Source organism: Candida parapsilosis, contig 005809 (genome assembly GCF_000182765.1).
Source record: "Candida parapsilosis strain CDC317 annotated contig 005809".
Classification (NCBI taxonomy): Eukaryota; Fungi; Ascomycota; class Pichiomycetes; order Serinales; family Debaryomycetaceae; genus Lodderomyces; species Lodderomyces parapsilosis.
In genome coordinates this window covers 366,073-387,245 of record NW_023503281.1, presented here as the reverse complement: position 1 = coordinate 387,245, position 21,173 = coordinate 366,073, and the positions used below count along the sequence as shown (strand labels likewise).

General features: G+C 37.3%; 10 protein-coding genes across 10 annotated transcripts; 3 read left to right on the top strand and 7 right to left on the bottom strand. All coding sequences in view use genetic code 12, as the record gives it.

The window, feature by feature from the left end:
- Positions 1-534: 534 nt before the first annotated feature.
- Positions 535-1,074, bottom strand: CPAR2_202030 (histone H2A.Z-specific chaperone CHZ1; the record flags this gene model as incomplete). Its single annotated transcript, XM_036809055.1, has 1 exon — positions 535-1,074. One exon carries the CDS (start codon positions 1,072-1,074, stop codon positions 535-537), a length of 540 nt encoding a protein of 179 aa, XP_036665731.1.
- A 331-nt stretch (positions 1,075-1,405) lies between these two features.
- CPAR2_202020 (mRNA splicing protein) lies at positions 1,406-1,931 on the top strand (the record flags this gene model as incomplete). Its single annotated transcript, XM_036809054.1, has 2 exons — positions 1,406-1,408; positions 1,464-1,931. 2 exons carry the CDS (start codon positions 1,406-1,408, stop codon positions 1,929-1,931), a joined length of 471 nt encoding a protein of 156 aa, XP_036665730.1.
- A 163-nt stretch (positions 1,932-2,094) lies between these two features.
- Positions 2,095-2,760, bottom strand: YPT31 (Rab family GTPase; the record flags this gene model as incomplete). Its single annotated transcript, XM_036809053.1, has 1 exon — positions 2,095-2,760. One exon carries the CDS (start codon positions 2,758-2,760, stop codon positions 2,095-2,097), a length of 666 nt encoding a protein of 221 aa, XP_036665729.1.
- Positions 2,761-3,199: 439 nt separating this feature from the next.
- On the bottom strand, positions 3,200-5,641 carry ECM22 (Ecm22p; the record flags this gene model as incomplete). Its single annotated transcript, XM_036809052.1, has 1 exon — positions 3,200-5,641. The coding sequence occupies one exon, from the start codon at positions 5,639-5,641 to the stop codon at positions 3,200-3,202; it is 2,442 nt and encodes an 813-aa protein (XP_036665728.1).
- Positions 5,642-7,237: 1,596 nt separating this feature from the next.
- CPAR2_201990 (uncharacterized protein) lies at positions 7,238-8,209 on the bottom strand (the record flags this gene model as incomplete). Its single annotated transcript, XM_036809051.1, has 1 exon — positions 7,238-8,209. One exon carries the CDS (start codon positions 8,207-8,209, stop codon positions 7,238-7,240), a length of 972 nt encoding a protein of 323 aa, XP_036665727.1.
- A 1,489-nt stretch (positions 8,210-9,698) lies between these two features.
- On the top strand, positions 9,699-11,321 carry CPAR2_201980 (uncharacterized protein; the record flags this gene model as incomplete). Its single annotated transcript, XM_036809050.1, has 1 exon — positions 9,699-11,321. The coding sequence occupies one exon, from the start codon at positions 9,699-9,701 to the stop codon at positions 11,319-11,321; it is 1,623 nt and encodes a 540-aa protein (XP_036665726.1).
- A 74-nt stretch (positions 11,322-11,395) lies between these two features.
- On the bottom strand, positions 11,396-12,163 carry ASF1 (nucleosome assembly factor; the record flags this gene model as incomplete). Its single annotated transcript, XM_036809049.1, has 1 exon — positions 11,396-12,163. The coding sequence occupies one exon, from the start codon at positions 12,161-12,163 to the stop codon at positions 11,396-11,398; it is 768 nt and encodes a 255-aa protein (XP_036665725.1).
- Positions 12,164-12,794: 631 nt separating this feature from the next.
- Positions 12,795-13,598, bottom strand: CPAR2_201960 (uncharacterized protein; the record flags this gene model as incomplete). The annotated part of the gene is made up of 1 exon (XM_036809048.1): positions 12,795-13,598. The coding sequence occupies one exon, from the start codon at positions 13,596-13,598 to the stop codon at positions 12,795-12,797; it is 804 nt and encodes a 267-aa protein (XP_036665724.1).
- A 1,022-nt stretch (positions 13,599-14,620) lies between these two features.
- On the top strand, positions 14,621-15,400 carry CPAR2_201950 (uncharacterized protein; the record flags this gene model as incomplete). The annotated part of the gene is made up of 1 exon (XM_036809047.1): positions 14,621-15,400. One exon carries the CDS (start codon positions 14,621-14,623, stop codon positions 15,398-15,400), a length of 780 nt encoding a protein of 259 aa, XP_036665723.1.
- A 45-nt stretch (positions 15,401-15,445) lies between these two features.
- On the bottom strand, positions 15,446-19,279 carry TSC11 (TORC2 complex subunit; the record flags this gene model as incomplete). The annotated part of the gene is made up of 1 exon (XM_036809046.1): positions 15,446-19,279. One exon carries the CDS (start codon positions 19,277-19,279, stop codon positions 15,446-15,448), a length of 3,834 nt encoding a protein of 1,277 aa, XP_036665722.1.
- Between the last annotated feature and the right edge of the window lie 1,894 nt (positions 19,280-21,173).

Genomic DNA, 21,173 nt, shown 5'->3' with positions numbered 1-21,173 from the left:
TGGGCGGACGGTTACTGAAAACTATCGTGAGAAATGCGTGTAAGGGTTTATATTGTACAACTTTGATCGGTGAATTGTGACTCTGGTTTCAAGTTCCACTCTGTAGTTCCTTGGTTGCGAAAAGGGAAAAACAAATTGTATAAAGATGATCGCCTTCTTGTCAGCTGTAACAACACTGTTAGAGGGTCTACACCTTAAATAAGGGTGAACGTCAGCTAGAGCTAGCTGTTTGAATCTGAAGAGATGTCTGCTAGCAGCTTTGGGCGTGGGAGAGTTGGACAAAATGATCAAAGCGGTGAAGTTCGGAGAAGGGAGTTACAACTTTGGTGACTGGGTTTGTCAATCTTGAGAGATTAATGTTTGGCGAATATGCCGCATGTTTTCAAGAGTAGAACTAGCAATCAAGTACATAAACTTATAGAAACTTTTCAATGTTTGGAACCACAATAGTTGATCCACTGCCAAACTTTTTTAGTAAGTCCACTGAGAGAGTATCGTAAACTAACAAGGAAAATGTCCCTAAACCAAGGTGACTTATTCCTTGACCCCTTCAGCATCCAATTTCGCAGCAGCATCCTTGAAATCAATTTGCTTACCTCTTGTTCTTCTACCACTCGTGATAATGTTTGTGGTGTCTATTTCATTGAGCTCGTCCTCTTCTTCCTCCTCATCTCCTCCGTCGTCCTCTCCGTCGTAATCTTCTTCGTCATCATCATCATCATCATCATCATCATCGTCTTCTTCTTGCTCTTCAGCATCAGCTTCGGCATCTTCATCTTCATCTTCATCTTCCCCATCAGCCACTTCCTTTCCTCCCGCTTCAATTTCTTCCTTCTTTGCCTCTGGCTCGTCATCATCATAAGTTCTTCTCTTTTTCTTCTTCTTTGGTTCCCCAGCAGCCTCAACAGAGTCTTTTCTTTTAACACTTTCAGTTGTAGATGTATTTGCATCAGTTGCATCATCTGCTGCATTGTCGCCCTTTGATCCAGTTTCAGTCTCTTCAACTTTGGTTTCAGCAACAACTTCCTCCTCTTTTTGCTCCTTTGGCAATTCTTTAACTTCTTGTTCAGACATAATTAAGACGCGTATTTATGGAACCAATGAGCAAATATGAAGTATCAATTGAGTTGTAAAATGGATAATTGGAACTCTTGCCTAATCAAAAAATATAAGAATAGCCCCACTTGTCTTGGTGAAACTGGTTTGAAATGATGTAAATTAGAATATATTGCTGAAGGATTTCAGAAAATGAACTTGCTTTTTGGGAAAATATTTAATGTCGTGAAATGTTGTCACAAGACACTCACATGAATATGCGACACTTTAAAAAGAAGAAAAGTCTTTACAAAAAGCATTAAAAGAAGGAGTTACACACAAGGTACTAATCACTCTACAACTCGCAATAATGGTATGTACAAACGCATCTTAATTACACATGGAAGCCAAAGTACTAACTATTCTAGTCATCAAAAGTGCCCATTACAAAAAAGACTAAAATGTCAGACTTGATAAACAATCGATTGAAGATCCACACGATTGATAATAGAACCTACACGGGAACTTTACTCTCATTTGACAAACATCTCAATTTAGTATTAGCTGACACAGAAGAGGCAAGAATAACGAAAAAGAGTTTGATGAATTTACGATCACAGAGTCAGAAGAAGGCTAACAAAAAATTACCCATTGGTTCAGCATCAACAACTACACCATTATTCCCTTCTGAAATTCCCAAAAGCAACAAGCCTGACTTGGCAAAGAGACATGTTGGATTAATAATATTAAGAGGAGAACAAATTGTAAATTTCACGATTGAAAGTGGTGTTTCTAGTGATGGCACGGCTGGAATAGCAGCAGTAGCATCATCATCAGCGGCGTCATCTAGCCGACCTATGAAACAACCAGTGAGTAAATTGAAAAAGATTGCGTAAACAGGATAGACTAGTTGTTACAGAATCGAAAGGGAAAAAAAAAAAAGATAATTGTGATATACATATATATATGCCGTGGAGCAGTTGTTGTTTCATGTGAGTGAATTAACTCTATTAGAGTTCTACTTCAAAAAGCGTCTCCCCTCTTCGTTGACCCCCACCCTCAACAACAATTTGAATTATTCTTACTACTCTTTTTCTCCTTAGGTGCGGGTGTCAAACTTATCGTTGGTCCATTGCTTGCCGCCTTCAATCCACCTTGCTCATTAGTATCCAATTGATGTTTCGATATCATTTCATAAATATTCTTCAACAACTGATGGAAACTCAAATCAACATTGTCGGAGCTCAAGGCGGATGCTTCAGTGAACAACAAGTTATTTTCCAAGGCAAAATTTCTTGCTTCTTCAGTAGGGACAGCTCGTAAATGATCCAAATCCGATTTATTACCCACCAATTCAATAACAATATTTGCATCAGCATGTTCCTTCAACTCTTTCAACCAACGACTAACACTTTCGTAACTTTCAGTCTTGGCAATATCATAAACGATTAAAGCGCCAACTGCACCACGATAATAAGCTGATGTAATTGCTCTATATCTTTCTTGTCCAGCAGTATCCCAAATTTGCGCTTTGACCCTCTTCCCATCGATTTCTAAAGTTCTAGTGGCAAATTCAACTCCAATAGTTGACCTACTTTCTAAATTGAATTCGTCTCGAGTGAATCTTGATAACAAATTGGATTTACCAACGCCTGAATCACCAATAAGTACGATTTTGTACAAGTATTCGTAATCGTAGGAGTAGTCGTCCGTATTATCGGCCATTTCGTGTGCGTGTGTGTATGTATGTGCGTGTTTGTGTGTATGGATGTATGTAAGTACGTATGTACCGACTATTTGCTTGCTGAATGGGGTGGAATATCTGCAAGTGGCTATGGATTATGTTTTGTTCAATTGAGAATGGAAATGAAAATGTTGGCGTTTTTTTTTTAGGAGTAAGAAAAGAGAGAGAGAGAGAGACAAATAGAACAATAAAAATTTTTAATAAATATGGAGAGAGAGAGACGATCGCGTAATGTTACATTGAATACGGAGACACTTTGTCACTTCTACAAAAGGAATGAAACGTATGAATGGTTACTGGTGGTAGTTTGTAGCATTATGATTATAGGTTCTATAGATGGCAGTGCGGCTAACGATACAATCCAGTGCGGCCAACAATCACGACACTGTGTTTCATCTGCACAATGTGTAATTCTCTTTTTTACCCCGAAGTAGGATCATAATCACCAGCCAAAAGACCCAGAGGCTGCAACGTTGTAAAGTCAACCGATAAGTAATCATCACCAAGATTGGCATCCTCAAATTCACCATTTTCTCCCGGTAACGGATAATTGGATTTTTTTATATACCCATTGGTAAATGAGTTCAAATTTACTTCAAACACTTGCATCTTTTCCAGAAAATGCGCTCTCAAAGCAGTAATATCCTGAATTGTTTTCCGCCATTTGTTAATATCACTACCTTGAAAATCATGCATCGCAATGAATCGCATCAAGATGGGGTACAAAATGGCAAGTCGTTTGCGAATATAGGTTGATCCACGAATTAAAAACGCAGCAATGTATTTTAGTTGCTCGACATGTGGTTCGTAAATGGATGAATCGACCTTCAAATTTGGTGGATGTGACAATTGTTGATAAATGGCGTAATCATCACTTGCATATACATCCAACAAGATGGGTCCATCAAAATTGCGCAAGAAAAAAAACTTGACATGGGGTAAGATGGTGAATAGGGCCTTTTTGACAAACTTGTAAAACAAATACATGATTTTCTCAAGTGGACCTTGACTAGATGTGGGGAATGTTAATTGACTAGAGAAAATAACAACCCATTTAGTCAACATTTGGTACAACAAGTCCTGTTGCACTTCCAAGTTAGTTATCTTGTCATTGATTTGTGGTATATAGACATCGATGGCTTCATTGATAAAATGTAAAAGTTGGTGGTATTTCAATTGAAGAAATTGACTAGTGCGGATACGAGGATGATCAGAATCAACCGACGCTGTTGCAACTTCACACAATGGGAATAGAATATCACCAAATGAATGCAACATTTGACGAGCTTCAATTAAGAACATGGGATTGTAAGCTGGCAAATTCCCTGTCATCATAATATTTGTCATTAACTTTAATTCAATTTGCACAATAACTGGTGTATCTGCTGGACGGCTTTTACTATTGTAGTACTCGAGCATGTCAAATAGACCTTCTCGGTAACAAATTGTCGAATGCAATGATCGTTCTGGATCATAAATCGAGGTCAAACTCAACATGTAAGAAACTGTGCACGCAGCATCAGGATCAGGACTATTTTCAGCCAACATTGTTCTTAATCGTTTGATTACCTCATCATAGTATTGTATTGTCTTGACAAGACACGTTTGACGCATATGGGCCAACTCCTTTTGTCGTTCAACCGGTGTAGATGTCCTACCTCCGAAACTGTACAATCCATATGACCCATCGAAACAAACCGATATCAAGTAATTGGCACAGATGTTGAGTAAGCAGTAAAATCTCAATGGATGAGTTGTGCCTAGATCAACAAATGATTTTAACCATGTCCAATAGACATGTCTAATTGGCTCAAGTGTCATCTGACCTTGAATAATTCCCAGATTTGTCTTTGCAAACAAGTCATCATTTTCTTTCACATAATTGATGCGGTTTCTATCTCGACTGATTGTAAACAGTGTAGGTTTGTGAATTGCTCCCGGCAAGGCATTCGATAGTTGCATTGATGCTGGCGTACTTGGTAATGGGCCCGTATCAGGATAACAATTTTGAATATTACCGACTTCAGGGGTTTGGTTTTCACTCATGCGATAAACGGGGAAGATTATTGAATTTTCCGGACCACCCAATTCATGTCCTAACAAGTTGTCAAAATTTTGAATAACAGTTTGTCCGTTTGTGTTGAAGTTTGGAGTAGTGTCTTGTATTTGCACATGCGTCATAATATTAGTGTCTAAACCTGTTGCTTGGGACGCACTGTTTGACATTGAGTGGCTATCGGGTCGTTGGTGATGATAATTCTGGGATAATCGATGCAGTAGCTTTACCAGTTTCTGCTTATTGTGGGGCTGTAGTGATTTTTTTGAGTTGTTTGGAGCTAGCCTCTTTCTCGACTCTCCATTTCCGTCATCTAAAGAGGCTCTCTTGTTTGAATTGAACTCCAATTGTTCCTCCACTTCTTCTGACTCTGACTTTGAGTCGCCCTTTTGTTCACTTGCTGCTTGTAGACGTTCAAGTTTGGCTTGTTTTAGTTCTTCAATCTCCTCCTTGGTGTAGCTTAAATAGCCACATTCAACCTTGTGTTTTATACAATTTGCACACGACGGTAGGTCTTCTGAGCATTTAACGCGTCGTTGTTTACAATTGGGACAACCTAATTTCGAATTCTTGTGCTTTCGCCTCTTTTGTTTCTCTTGCTGAGATCTGGTGTTAGTGGAATTGGATGCTGCTGTTGATTGAGAAGAGTCATAAGATGATGCCAGGGTCGACTTTGGTTTGGATGGTTTCTTCCTTAGCTTGGTCGAAGCTGTAGGATCTCGAGGGATATTTCGTGGTAACAATGTATCATCTCCCAGGTTGGTCGTGCTTCCTTCAACTTTAGACAAATTTGACTCAGATGCCATGAGATGTTAATGCTTGAGCCAATTGCCTTGATGTGCACAAGAAAAGCTTATTCCTTTGAATTTAGTTATGATGTTGGCTGATATTACGGGGAGTAAAATGTACAAAAAATCGAAAATGTAGCCTTTCTTTGTTGAGGTTGTTAATAAATAGTAATGTATCTGTTGGATACCAATAACGTGGACAGCAGTAGGTGAAGTTATGGTTTCTTCCAAAAAGAACCCTCTTTTAGTGCAAAGTAACAAAAAATAAAAAAAAAAACTAATAAATAATAAATAATAAATAATAAAAAAAGAAAAATGACTTTGTTCATTTTGTAAACTAAACTATATATTAGTAGTAGCAGCAGTTTATACTTGTTAAATATGGTTATATACTGACTAATATACACATACATTTGTGTAACTATTGGACTTAACAACAAAATAGAGGATGAATTTAAACACAATAACAAGCAGACAATCAAACCAAAAACCAATGGTCACGATCTTTACCCGAGGTAATACAGCCTTCAAATAAAATATCAGTTTCGAGAAATACGCTTCAATCACGAAAAGCAGCATGAACCTGCTTTGTGCTGGTTTTCTATGCATAAGGTTTGTTTTTTCTTTCACCCCCTGACACACACGCTAACCTAAGCATCTTTTTTTTTTTTCTTATGTATCTTCATATCGAGTGAGCCACATGCAATCTTCCTTGTCGCGAACGGTTACTTCACTCATTCACAAATGTAGAATCTTCTTGAAGTTGATACTTCAAAGCACAGATCCCAAGATTCTTCAAAGTTAAGCCCCAACGGGTCACGATGAACGCTAAAACTACTCCACGCGAGATCTTGACAACACCATACTTTTTTTGTTCATTCTCAAGGTGTATGCCATTTGTGTAAGAGCTCAAAGGGAATGATGCGCTGCGGGAATTGGGTGAATGGATTAATTTTCACTCAGCAGGTTGGAATAAAATTTAAACGTATACTTTTTTGTGTAATCAAGCATGCTTGATCTGATGGTTACGAAAATATCATACATATATCGTTTGGTTAAAAGACAGAGAGGCTTAGCTTTGATCATTTAAAGGATTACTTGTGCTGCGCGGGGAAAATAGTTGCGCCTCAACAAGCTTGTTTATTTCCTCTAGAGTAAAGTAGCAAAAGTAAACCACCAAAAGTCAAACGGTGAAGTTAAAACCTATATACTACTAAGATTGGGCCCATTCTAAAACTTTCAATGAAGCAACAACAATGAAAATGGTAGTTGGCAACGTTAAAATAACATACCCCCAAAACAAAACACCCGACATTTCCTTCTGATAAATTCCATTCAACTGAGAAATTTGACTCAATTGAATAGCAGGTGGACTAATTGTTAAAATAAATGCAACAATAAGGAAAATGGGATCATCCAATATAGATATATTGATATATTTAACACATGCAGCAATTATGGGCAACAATATAATTGGTGGTAAAATCATTCTCGACATTAATGAACCAAACAACATACGAGTACAATGTTTTGATGCTGGTGGAATATCTGCTGCTGGGTACAAGTTGGATCCCAATACAATAAGAATCAAGGGGATTGATACTGAACCCAAGCCTAATATGGCTTCGGTAACCGTATTGTGGATAAATGAGCCATCACCATTTTCAGCACCCGATGGAAAAATACCCTTTGTAAAGGCGTTGAAGCAACAATGACACTAAGCAACATAGCCCATAAAGGAGGATTCATAAATGATAAAAACTGCTTTATACCAGGCAATTCAGCAAATTTAGCATACAAAGAAGATGGCTTCTCGTAAGTGACAACTTCTTCTGTTTCGTCTAGTTCATCATGCGATGATTGTTGTGAATCATCTGTATTATCTTCTGAGCTTGGATTAATTTCAGTTGTGGTTTGCTCTTCTTCATCAATGTACAATGCATCTTCAGCTGACAATAGCCTTGTTGTTTCTGATTCAATAATAGCACCATGCTTGTTATAGTAGGTATTCAACTCAACATGCGACCTCTTTCTCAACAAAAAGTTGAATCCCCATGACCATCTTAGGATTTGCCCCAATTGTTGGAAAATCAATAAATACAAAATGCCTCTACCAGCAACCTTGTCACTATCATCATCGACCAAATCATCCCATAAAAGGCCTGGTAAAGTGTATGCTAAACTTAACGTCAATGACACTGGCAATGAGTTTGAGTTACCAAATACCGCCATAGCAGTAACAAAATCAGTTTCTGGCTCATTTAATGACAAAAACCATGATGTACCTCTTGAACAGCCATACGAGATTAATGTAGACAATGCAAAGAAAATTGGAATGATGGCTAAATCGATAAGCTTGGATAGACTCAATGAACTAGCCAATTTGGAAAATATAAGACATGGTGTGAATAAATCAACATTTAACGAACTTAGTAGTTTTTGCCCTTGTGTGTTTAATAACCCAGTCTTTGCCGCTAAAAACCCGGCAAAACAAATAATAACAACTTCTAAAACAGCTTCAAAAGTTAAATATGAGATATCAAAATAAGAAAGTGATGCAGCAGGACTAGTTAGCTGATCACTCATCAAAAGGAATTCGAAGCCTGTCTTGAAACTAAAGGAAGTAAAAGTGTGTGGGTGTGTGTATAAGTTTCTTTACTGATTAATAAATAAAAAAAAAAAATGTGATATTTGTGAGAATAGACACTCTCCCTGAGTATGAAAATAGTGATTGTTGTGGAAGTGACTGTTGTGTGATGTGTGGTATAGGTGGGTGTATGTTGTATTTTTTTGGTTATGGAAATTTTAGTATGATTTTATATTGTTAGTGTGGTAGGGGTGTGGCACAATAATACAGCAAAGGAAATATTATTCTAAACAATGACGTTAATCTCTCTGTCTTTATAGAATTAAATGGAACAAACTAAAAAAAACAAACAAAAAGAGAAAATATAACCAACAAAGATAAGTAGTTTGGCATATAAAAAAGTTGTATAGATCACAGACACAGATGAAACACTACTAATGTTACTACTACTACTACTACTATTTCGCAATGAGGGGATAGCAATCTATTCTTTACACAAGATGAAAGTTTCAATTTGCCCTTTGCCCATAGGCATCAAAAACAAAAAGAAAGTAAATTCATTTAAGCCCACGAGGGAGATGCGTGTAACTATTACCAAAAAAAACAACAACAAATGAATAACAACCTCATACATAAGATTCTGTTTCAATCTTATCAATATTTACTACTCTTTGTCTTACTTGGCGTGATGTACACATTATAGGCCATGTTTACTCCGAAAAAAAAGAACACTTTTACACATCATTGCTTGTTTGCTATTACTGGGGGAGGAAAAAATATCGAAGTTGAGTCAATTAACAATTTCAAAATCACGAGGGTCTTGCAAAGGATTGTGGGTTGCATTGCATTGCCTCAAACCCCCCCCTCCAGATACACTTTAAATTTTCATTTCATATGGTCACACAAAAAAGGAGATGACAAAAGCACACGAGATTAAAAGAGAAAAAAAAAAAAAAAGAAAGAAAATAATCAAGTGGGATGCAGCACGTGCATTAACTAATTATTTTTATTTCGTTTTTGGTCACTTCTTGTCATTTCATTGCTGCTCCTCTATTTTTTGATGTGTGTACAGTGTCGTAAAAATACACGACACTGAATCTCACTTTGCGACTTTGCGACAATCATCACTTGCATCAAAAATCCATAACCTTGGGGTAGCCAATATTACCCTTGATCCACAAAAGTCTTCGTCAACTGAGGTGCTTTATATATTCTCAGAGTTCGTTTAATGCTCTAGCTTGTTGAAAATTGATTGATTGGGTGAGGTAAAGCAAGACTTCTCTTCTCCCCCCCCCCCTTTCCAACCCCCCCTGAACGCCAAACAAATAAAAATGCAAAACAAAAGTAAACACTGAAAACCAAAACAAATCATTCCATAACATTAAAGTGCCAGTACAGTGACAAAAAGCTCTACATTATACACACATTTACTCTACCCACTAGAGCTACCTGAGCCAATCATATGACCATACAGCACCTGGATTTTTAATGACATTACTACCTCACACAACACCAAATTTAACGCATCAATCACAAAATGGCAATCGCAGAGCATCATCACCATCATCATCATCACCATTGTCTTCGTCACATATAAAACCTAATGACAGTCTGATACTACATAGGGATCACAGAGCAACGCCTGAAAAGAACAAAGCTTGGTACAAGAGAAAGGTTTTATCATCGGACATTGATGAAACGGATGATACGGAGTATTCGCAATCACCAGAGGACAAAGACAGTGGATCTGATTCAATTGAAAAGACACCGTCTCCAAGGAAACCAATGCAATTACGAAATGAAAACTTTTTTGATTTTGTATCTACTCCAATTAATGCCAACTCAACTGTGTCTTTCCTCTCTCCAATGAGGATGTTGAATGATTTACATTTGAGATCACGAGTAATTGATGATAATGTTGGAAAAGGTGATGTATTCATCGATACTACCAATGATATTGTCGAAACCATACACGAAGATGAAGATGATGAAGTACACGATGAAAATTCCATTGGTAACAAGACTATAATCAACAATTCAGATGAATCAGATGATGAATTTCCCATTTCACCACCAAAATTTATTAATAGAAAAAAGAGGATGCATCTGGATGCCATTGGATCAAGAATGGTGACTCCTATAATGCAACAGGACTCCCACATGTCTATATGTACCACGACAAACACATCTAATAGCTCCTCATCCTTCAAGTTGAGCTTTTCCACAACTGATTCTACTCCGTGTCCACCACAACCAAAGCGAAAGAAACTTCGGTTTAAACATGCATCCACTGCAAGTATACTAGATTTAAACTATGCTCGCAAGACTTCGTTGCAGGAACTACCGCAAAGACCTGAACGACCGCTACGATTATTCGAAACAAATGACCATAATGATAATGATGACAACAATAAGAACCAGTCACCCTCCTTTGAAAGAAACAATGACATAGAATCAACACCAATATCTCAATCTACACCAACATCACTGAGAGCATCAACGCCGCCACCCCCAATACCTCCTCCTCCTCCTCCAACAGCACCACCTTCACAAGAATATGGTCCCAGTGTCAATGGCTACAAATTCGTACGTCCCAGATCGAGCTTTACCCAATTCAAGTATGAAACGCCCATCAACGGAAACCGATATTCTCAAATGCGAGAGTCATACAATCGACAAGATTACAGCGTAGTTGGAGAATTACCAGTGACATCTGCTGGTATGATGGATGAAAATGGGGTGCATGTGGGAGATAAACGAATTAATGACCCATATCTTACCCCGCAACATGCTGAAACAACGTCGATAAATGACAAATTAAGGATTGAATACCATAACAAACTAAGGCTACCATTGCTACCACCTCATTTTGACCAAGAGAATCTTTCAACTGATGAGATTTTGCACCTTATAACTCAAGATTCTTTGAAAAAATTTTACAGTTTGATTGTTGAAGATTCAATGTTGGATTTATTGAGACAAGAACGTATCAAATGGCATCCGGATAAATGGGTTGGTAAATTAAAACAGTCACCGTGTGGAAACATAACTATACCAGTCATTGACCAATTGAGTCAAACGATTAATGCATTGATTGACAATTACGAATAGAGAGGACATTCATAGGACAAAAAGAATTCAAATGAACTTTTCAAAAACGATTACTACTAATACAATTCGTTTTACTAACTATCTTTCGGCGTATCTACTTCTTCAATTACCTCTGTACCTGCTGTTGCTGGTGGGGTGGCGTTTTGATCCTTATCATTCAAAGTCGACACTTCTTCTTCTTCTTCCATATTATCATCTTCATCAACTAAATCAACTTCACGATCTTCATCTTCCTCATCTTCCTCATCTTCATCCCCTTCATCCTCTCCATCATCCTCTTCATCTTGCTCCTCTTCATCATCCTCTTCATCCTCCTCCTCCTCCTCTTCTTCTTCATCTTCTGGTTGTTCAGGAGGATACTCATCAGCAGCACCTTCATTATCCCAAACAATATTAAACCTCGTCACTCTAGGCTTCTCCGCCAAGATATTTCTCACGACATGATCAACCTGTACTTTAGCCGGTGGATTTTCTCTCAACTCTTCAGTATCATATTCATTATTGACATAATACCCCACTCTAACAAACTCTCGATCATTGTATGAACAACTAAGAATTATAACGGTAACGCTAACCAATTCACTAGCGGGGATTAATTCAGGACTAGGGGCATCAGCAGTGAACAAAAAGGAATTCACCCCCACAGGTACAGGGCCAACTAGTATCGAGTCAAGTTCTTGATCATGATCTAGTGAATCTGATGATCCAACATAGGTTAATTTCCATTCAAGATCTTCTTTTAATGGCTCAAGACATTCAAATGTGATTTGGAATTCATAAGGGTCGGTGAACTTGGCAGGGTTGTTGAGCACTTCAATACCTGTTAGTGATACAATTGACATTGGTGATGTGTGGTCTCGGTCGGTAGGTTATAGTGATGTGTGGTGTGATATGTGGGTTAAGAGATGAGTTTATTATCGGTTTTTTGTCTTTCACCTTTGTTTTGCTGAAAAGACGCGTTGAGTTGAGCAACGGAAAAAAAAAAAGAGAACGCAATGAATAGTGTGGGAAAGAATTGCATTAGGCGCGTGAAATCTGTTCGGAATGCGAGGGAAAGTTGCAAAAAAATTAAGTAGACAACAGAAATTGAGAGAAGATGATGGAAGATTAAACAACGACCATATTTCATGAAAAGCCCATGCTTTCGTAATCTACTTTTATGACGATATTATAAGATGCGACTTTGTATATTCAATTTGACTATAGATTTGTTTTATAAACAAAAACTTTTTTTTTTTTTGAAAGTTTGACCCAAAAGTAAAGATCAACTTACCGAAATGAAATGAAATGAAATTGAACCCAAGAACCAATACCCAGCTCAGCTGGATCCTAAAGCCCAGCAAAGTGAGAACCCAAAAGAGAAATAGCAGCTGATCAAATAACCAACGTAAAAAAATGAAATGAAACAATAAAAACCCAAAACTCAAATGCACATCTTGTATCCTTCTATAGTCAACACTGCTTCCTTTTCATCTAATCACAGGATTCATCTTTGAAAATAATGACAATTTCAATCTCTTTACATTTAGAATCAATCGAAGCATCGTACAATTTCCAAAGACCACAATCATCAACTGGACATTCCCAGAATGTAGTGCAATCATTCAATGCCAACAAGTAATAATCATCCTTGTATTCAATCGACCATCCCTTATTGTACAAGGCATCTGGTTGCACTGGTGAATCGAATTGGAATTGATGGTTGGCAACAATTTCACCGGTTCTGTACTTGCCATCCTTCAAAACGGAGTCACATAAAGTAAAGTAATCGGTGGTGCAATCGGAAACAAGTTCCTCAATCGAGCAGTATGGGTGGCATAATGCTGATAATCCATTTGGAGTTGGAATTGGAGTTGGGACTGGTTTTGGCTTTGGCTTGTACCAACGCTTCTTCTTATCGTCGTTGCAATCGTCAACAATTGGCTCAGGTTCCGCACATGGTGTAGTGGTTGGCTCACATGGTGTAGTGGTAGTAGTAGTGGGGTGGCATCCGCAATCAACAGTAACTCCATTATGTTCCAATTGACCATCAGGCAACTCAAACACCAAGTAAATCACATCATCTTCATCACACAACTCCTTGACACCTAAAGCAAATTCACCACTGAATGAAGTGATGTCACTATCTTGACAACATGGGGTAGGGGTTGGCTCACATGGAGTAGTAGTGGTGGTGGGTTCGCAATCTGGTTCAGTGATTGGTCTTGGTTTGACGTAACCGGCTTGAGCGGTTGAAACTAAAGCTAAAGCAATTGATAAGATAGTGGAGTATTGCATAATGTTGAGATTGATGGACGAGGATTGGTATGATAATTGAGTTTGAGGAAAGCTCTTGGGGAATATGGTCCTCTATTTATAGTGTTTTTGAAATCTAGCAGTGCTCACTTATGAACACAGCGGCTCCACCTTCAAGATTATTGCATTCCCGCTCTTCTTGCCAAAACATACCACACCGGTCATTATACTCCGGTGAGAAAAAAAAAAAAGCGGCGGTCTAGTGGTATAACACATCTGAAAAACGTTTGAATGTGGGAGTGGGCCCGACATTGAAATGAAAATATCGACACACATCGCCAAGCCAAGCCCGCCTCCGACTGACCGCACTCAACATGTATGTGTGTATACTTTGCACCTCCTCAACATTGAATGTGTTTGCCTTTGGTTGTAGTGGTAACACACGTTGACAAGTGTATCCAGATACCACACAAGGAGTTTATCACATATACACGCATACACCACACCAAAACTATCACGCCAATATACCGAGCACGTGTGAACAGGGATGGCGGGGACTCGTGTGTGAACATGCTTTCATGTGTATAGGTTCTCCTCTTTCCTCATTCACACTTGTAGTGTTTTATAACTTCCGGTGTATATGCCCGAGTGTGGCATTACTTCAATTTATTGAACATCACCCTCCTATTAACACGTCAAAGCAAACACCCCCCGTCATGACCACCCTACGCGTAATGAATTACTTCACCGTGTATTACTTGATGCTTCAATTTATCTCAATAAAGTTCATTTGAGTGGGTTGGTGTATTCAAAAATTGTGGAGAAACTGGTTTCATAAAAATCGTCCCAGTTAAATCCTGATAAGCCATGCCACTCAGTGCAGCACAGCCACATACATAATACGTTCAGCTAAAAAAGCATTTGATTTTTTTGGTCATTAAACTCGAGTAATGAAACTGGTTGTATAATGATTCGAATTGTAGTAGTGGTTTTTCATGAACAAAAAAAAAAAAATCACTCCGACGGATCACATACTCAAAGCCTTACTTCACTAACGTAACACCATGACTGAAGAATCAATGCTGCTAAATACAAAACCACAGCCAGAACAACAACCGACAGCGCCATCAGCACCATACATAAAACAAGAGATCGCGCCAAACACCGACTCAACGAAATCGTCAACTCATGAAGAAGATGATATTGACACCATGCCATTTGACGAATTACAACAATTGTATCATACTCTACAAGATCGATTCAAAACTGTCTCCTCCGAGCTATCAAAGACTTATGAAGAAGAACAAAATCAACGAAAGACATTGAGTTACTACCAACGTCGAAACCAAGCCATATTGAATGTATTGGAGTGTTTTGAAAACACCAGTACATTAACAACTACCAACAACAACACTACATCCACACCTCTGGACACATTTGATGCAGACAGGATAAGGCGTATCGTGGCCAAAGTACCTCGGTTGGCCAAAACGCTATCTCCATTGATGCAACAACACCAACAACAAGAAGCTTCTCCCTCGAATATCCCCATATCTTCCAATCTATTACTCAATGCGTACTTGATTGAAAACGTCCCTGATTTAATTGACGACGATTTGACCTCGATAGAAATAAACCCGCAATCAATTGAAAGTTGGTGTCGACGTAATCAACACACAATTGGCACCAGTTTAGTTACTGGTGCAAGTAAACCAGTGACTATTAAAATGTTGAAACGATTGAATGAGTATAGTGGCGTTGAATTTGATTTGGGAGTTGATGGGAAATTGGTCGTGACTCCACAAGCTGCTAGTTCATCAAGTAAGAAAAGGCGTAGAAAGTGAAAAAAGATTGAGAACAGAGAAAAACGTCTATCATTTATTGCTTCTCTATGTAGATGTTGCTAATTGTAACTTAAACGATCCACGTCGTTCTCTTTTCAAAATCGACTCCAACACTCGAGTATCTTCAATAAACAATTTGAAAATGAAAATTCGTTTGTGAAATGAAAAATTACCCTTATCAATTAATCGAATAACATCAAGAAATAAATCACCATCTTCAAAAATTGAACTTGAATGTAGTTTCAATTTGTTCAATTCTCTTATTGCCTTGATTTCAATCTTGGATAAGATGGAATTCAAACTATGGAGATTTGCGAAAATTGTCCTTATTGTTAGTGGTGATTGAATTTCAATAGATGTTTCTTCAATCATGCTATTGAAAATGTTGAAATATTGGGCATCTTGGTAAGGATTGACAATAGCTACATTGAACAAGTTTGCATCATCGTAGGATCCATGTTTCAACATTGAACCAGTTGCAACTGGCTTTGGATAGGCCAACTTCATGCTGTTTCCATACTGGTCCAATACTGAACTCCAGCCGTACTCATCAAGGATTTCAATACCTTCAATTGTGGTTGAAATCATTCCAATTACATAAAAACATACGCCTCTAATTTCCCAAATGGGGCAATGATGAAACTGATCTAATATCAATTCAACAATGGATGATTTCAAATTGATATTATACAATGGATCCAATAATTGAATTCCATATTTCCCGGAACCGATTTGTCCAATAATCCATAAATTTTGCTTTAGTAAATTGAGCATATCACAATGAAGTTCATCTTGGTTATCAATATCAAGAAATTCATTATCGTTGTTAATCTGATTGAATATGTTCTCCACAGATGACAAGATTTGATCAAAAAAATCACGGGCCATTCCTTGTTGAAAGTAGGTTAAACCTTCTTCAGTCGATAAAAGACACTTGAAGAAATATAACGATGACAATTCAACTTCACTAACATCTAAGTTTTGTTTACCTTGGGCATGGAATGCTTCAAGACTAACAAAGGGGAAAAACTGAAATCTAATCAATTGTTCCAATTTCCTTACGTATTCAAAATCAACAATTTGAAACCACTTGTTGAATTCATGTTCGAGGTACCCCTGTGATTCCAAATACTGAAACCCATGTGAATCATTCAAAAAATGAACAAGAAATCGACGTCCAGTATCATATTTTTGAAGTATATGAACAACTGGCTGATACTTAATTATTGACTGTAGATTTTGAAAATTATTTTTTTGGTAATGATTGAATAGCAAATCAATTGATCGAATAACGATATCATGATTGGTATCGTACAAATTATTGACAAGGGCTCCAATGCAAAAATCCTGACATTCAAAAGTGTTGAGCAAACGAGGAACAATATGTTTCAATAAATGAGTCCTAATTTTCAAATTTGAAACGGTTAAACTCATCTTGAGCAAGATCCTAAACGGCGAGTTTTCAACAGAAAAATCAGCATATTTGAACATTGTTAATATAAATAAATTTGTCACTTCACTTTGACTCGAAGCAGATACAATGTTGGTAAACATGGTAAACAATTGCCAGCTGGTTAAAAGACTCAATCCTTCATTACTGCTGCTTAATACCCCAATAAAGCGCAAATACCCCACCGATGCGGTATTTTCGAGTCGTTTCTTACTCAATATTGCATCTTTTGATGATATTCCACTAAAAGGATCAATTTGGGCCACAATTTCAGCCACTTGCGGCAAGATCTTGCTCGAGGATAGATACTTGAGTCCAACATCAGTACTGAGGAACGTTTCCAATAATAAACAGCCAAAATCAATATACTTTGATGCATTTCGATTATTATGTACTGATGAAAACCGGTACTTGAATGGACGATAAAATGAAACCAATCGTTTGAAAAATTTCGGTGACCTTTCCAATATTTCTTCAAAGCGTTTAGGAGATGTTAATGGGCCCAGCACCAAAGTTGTAAGAAGTGGCCAATTCCATTGTTCAAATTCCTTAATCGTAAGAACTTTACTGTTGGTGATCATGGCTTTAAACTCATCGTCATCAACATCAAAATTGGCCCTAGCGGTGATGGTTTTGATTTTGAACTTGATAAATTGGCTCGTTTCAACGTCAGTTGTCTTTTTGTTACTACTTAGGGATACGTGAGCAGAAATTCCCGGTATTTGCAATTTGTTCAGAACCAACTCACTCGGCAAGTAATTATTGGCAATAAAGTAAAGCTTCAGAAGAAGAAACGTTGCCTTTTTTTGTAAACTCTTGTTGGTGCCATCTTCAACAATTGGCAACAATTTTTCAAATAAATCGTTTCTCACCAATATGTATGTGAGTAGACCTTGATAGTGATGGACAATGTCTCTTGCAAATGGCTCTTTGATATCTTTATACTCAAATGTGAATTTTCTTTTAATTGCCAAATGACTTTGTTGGTACTGGTGATTGAATTTTGTGATAAAGTCACCAATTGACGAGTTTTCCAACCATGGGAATACTTTGATCCTCAATGCATCAAGAATTATATCAAGAATAAGATCCTGAACACGATGATTTCTTTTGCTTAAATTGATCAATAAATTCTTTATGCTGGTAAAATTGTTGATGGAAAATGCAATCAATCCATTGAAATCACGCAACAACACCGATATGAGAACAGATATTTTCTGCAATTTGAAATTGGACACATGTTTGAATTTGGAATCACCTGTATCTTCATCAGTTGAAAAAACTGCAATCAATGAATCCAAATCAAACCCATTCCGTACAAACTTTCTTGAATTTTGGAAACTCAATAACCGTAGAATGATTAAAAGGCATGTTGATGACACTTCAAACGAGCCTTCAATGATAGAATTAATCATCAATTTGAATCCACCAGAATGAAACACTAATTCTGGCTTCAAAAGGGAAATTTCGCAAATCGTTTCCAAACAAGCATTTTTGAAACCTTCTGGAATGGGTGCTACATGTAATCCATATGCAGATAAGGTATGATTATGATCATGCAGGTCACCTTCTATAACAGCAATCAATGCTTTTATAACTCCTACAGATAACAAGTCGGCACCTTTATCGATTGTCAAATACTGCCGTATCAACTTCAATGCTTGTGTCATTTCAATCAACGATGCTTTATATTGATCATTGGCAAGACTGGTGATAATAAATATAAGTAGTTTCAGTTGTCCTAATAAGATTAGACTATCATAATTGACAATCAAATGCCGCAATATTCGATAACATGATGATCTCACTTCAGGAACAGGATGGTACAACATAAATTGAATCCTGGGAAGTACTGTCTTTATCTGTACTTCTTCTTTCAATTTTGGATACGATTGAAACAACGACACCAAATCGTTTGATTTCTGCACGATTGAATATTCATCTTTATCCTTGAGTGAGCTCAAATTTGAAAGTAAATCACTTAAAAGCCAAGTGGGGCTTTCAGCATTTGACTCGGTTGATGCAAATGAAGGTGAAGGCCGTAGTGGTGATTTGTTGGGTAATGTTGCACTGCGGATCCTCAATTGTTCTGATTGCAATTTCGTATCAATTTCAAGATCCGGTTGTCCCCTTTGTTGCTTTTGACTTCTATCCACGGACTGAATGGGTATATTCATTGATGATAAAGTGGTTCCCCTCTCTCGTTCCATTTGACCACGACTGAATTTTTGCAGAGAGGATTGTGTCTGATGTCCTGATAGTGAATGTTGTCGCTGTCTTTGCGGACTATTTTGTTGCAAATGATGATGACTTTGGTTCTGAGTTTGAGTTTGAGTTTGTTGTCGTGACTGTAACGACGGGAGTGATTTTATCGAAGTGGTCTTTCTCGGTGCATGGCTGTCTAACGTTGAAGTGGATGAGCTATTCATTATATGTGTTGTGCCATTGAGTGGAAGCTATAGGTAAAAGGCTATCACTTGATAAAACGTCTACTAGTTTTTTTGTCTTTTTTGTTTTCATTTCTTTTTTCCCCAAATTTTGAAATTTGACACGACAATGAAATTTCATTTTGACAGGTGAGAGTTTCGGTTGCAAAAGATGTAGGGAGATCAGAGGTGCCAGAGATGATCATGATGTCTAACAACATGGTTGGTGCATGATTGTGTTCGGAACCATATACAATCCTTTGTTTTAGATGCATTGGGTGTATCACCACTTCTGTTGCAACAATTTGGAGTTAGGTGACGGTACCGGTGCTTGCTCAACGCGTACTATGTATTAATGAAATACGGTTAGCTAAATATGAGGTACTTGACGTGGGCCTCTATTACTTGATTTGAAATTGAAATGGGTTGTGTTTTATTATATTTGCACCAATTTTGGCAACGATTTTGGCAACGATTTTGGCATCAATTTTGGCACTATTTTTGTTCATAAACTTACTATTCAAAGATTTGCAGAGGTGCGCATAAAATGAAGAGAATATTAATTTTCTTCGTTATCAAGAACGAATTCAAATATATCTTTGAACTTGAGAAAACTCTGCATTCTTTCATAAAGTTAGCTGTTGCTTTTTGCCACCAAAACTTATTTCAAATATCCTCATGCTAAGCGACTTTTTTGATAACAAAACACCTACGCCGTCGGAGGTAAGAGGGTAGTTTGAACTCTTGCTGCAAATGTGTGACATTTCATTTCGATTTGGTTTGTGTTACTACTGGCTGGTTTGATTAATCCGAAACTGAAAAATTAATCCGCTGCATATAAACAGATGGAGAGGAAAAGAGAAAAAGTCATTCATGTACACACAAAACTGCACCTATGACGTAATTTGTATATTAGAGAAGCTTTTGACGTACATCATTTCCTTTCTGTTCACATAGCCTCTCTCTTTTTGCCATCAAAGAACTCTATACAATAAATGGTAATGTAATTTAACCTAATAAGGAATGTTTGACGTGACATTTTCCATCAAGGTAAAAAGACTGCCAATACTGCATATAATCTGAGACAATTATCTTTTTAATTTTTTTTTTTCTTTAATTTGTGCCGTTCAAATAAAATTTGGAACTGTGGTTTGGGTGTTATTCGAGAGGCGGGGGGTGTAAATAAAAATTCAGGAGGCGGGGCACTAGAGAGGGGATATATTTCCTAAACCTAAAACTTAAATGTAGCATCAACACCCACACAAGTTAGACGTGAAAGGTTTTACTCTGCACCACTTGACAGGTCTAGATAGATGAAGATCTTTTTCGGTCGTGAATTATTATCTTTTAAAACCCGAAACCTGTGTCTTTACAAATCGTCGTTTTACTGGCTGGTTGTGGATTTTGTTGTTGTGTGTTTACAATTTAATCTCGGCGTTTTTTTTTTTTTCGATTATATTGAGGTACGTGCGCATTGGCTAAATTTTAGGCTTTTTTCATTTCCTTTTTTCCGTTATCAATAAACACAATTTGATTGGTTAAAGAAACACCCTTTTGACATAGGTCTACAAACCATTCTTTTCTTATGTACAAGGCTTATATATATATATATATATATATATATATATATATATATGTCAAATTTCAAACAGAAAGATAATACACTCCCTCGCCATGGTGTGAGAGAGTGAGTTATAGCTCTTGTTTGGTTGTTGAGAATTGTGTTTTGTGGGGTTTTTGAATGTTTTATAGATCTGTGGGATCTCGGAATAGTGGTGTTTCGATTTGAGTGACCTCTCTCTCTTTTTAATTAATTTGGAATTTAATTTTTGTGTAACATTATTCCTACAATCTCCCTAAATCTCACTCAAAGTTAAAGTTTGTTTAATTCTTTTTG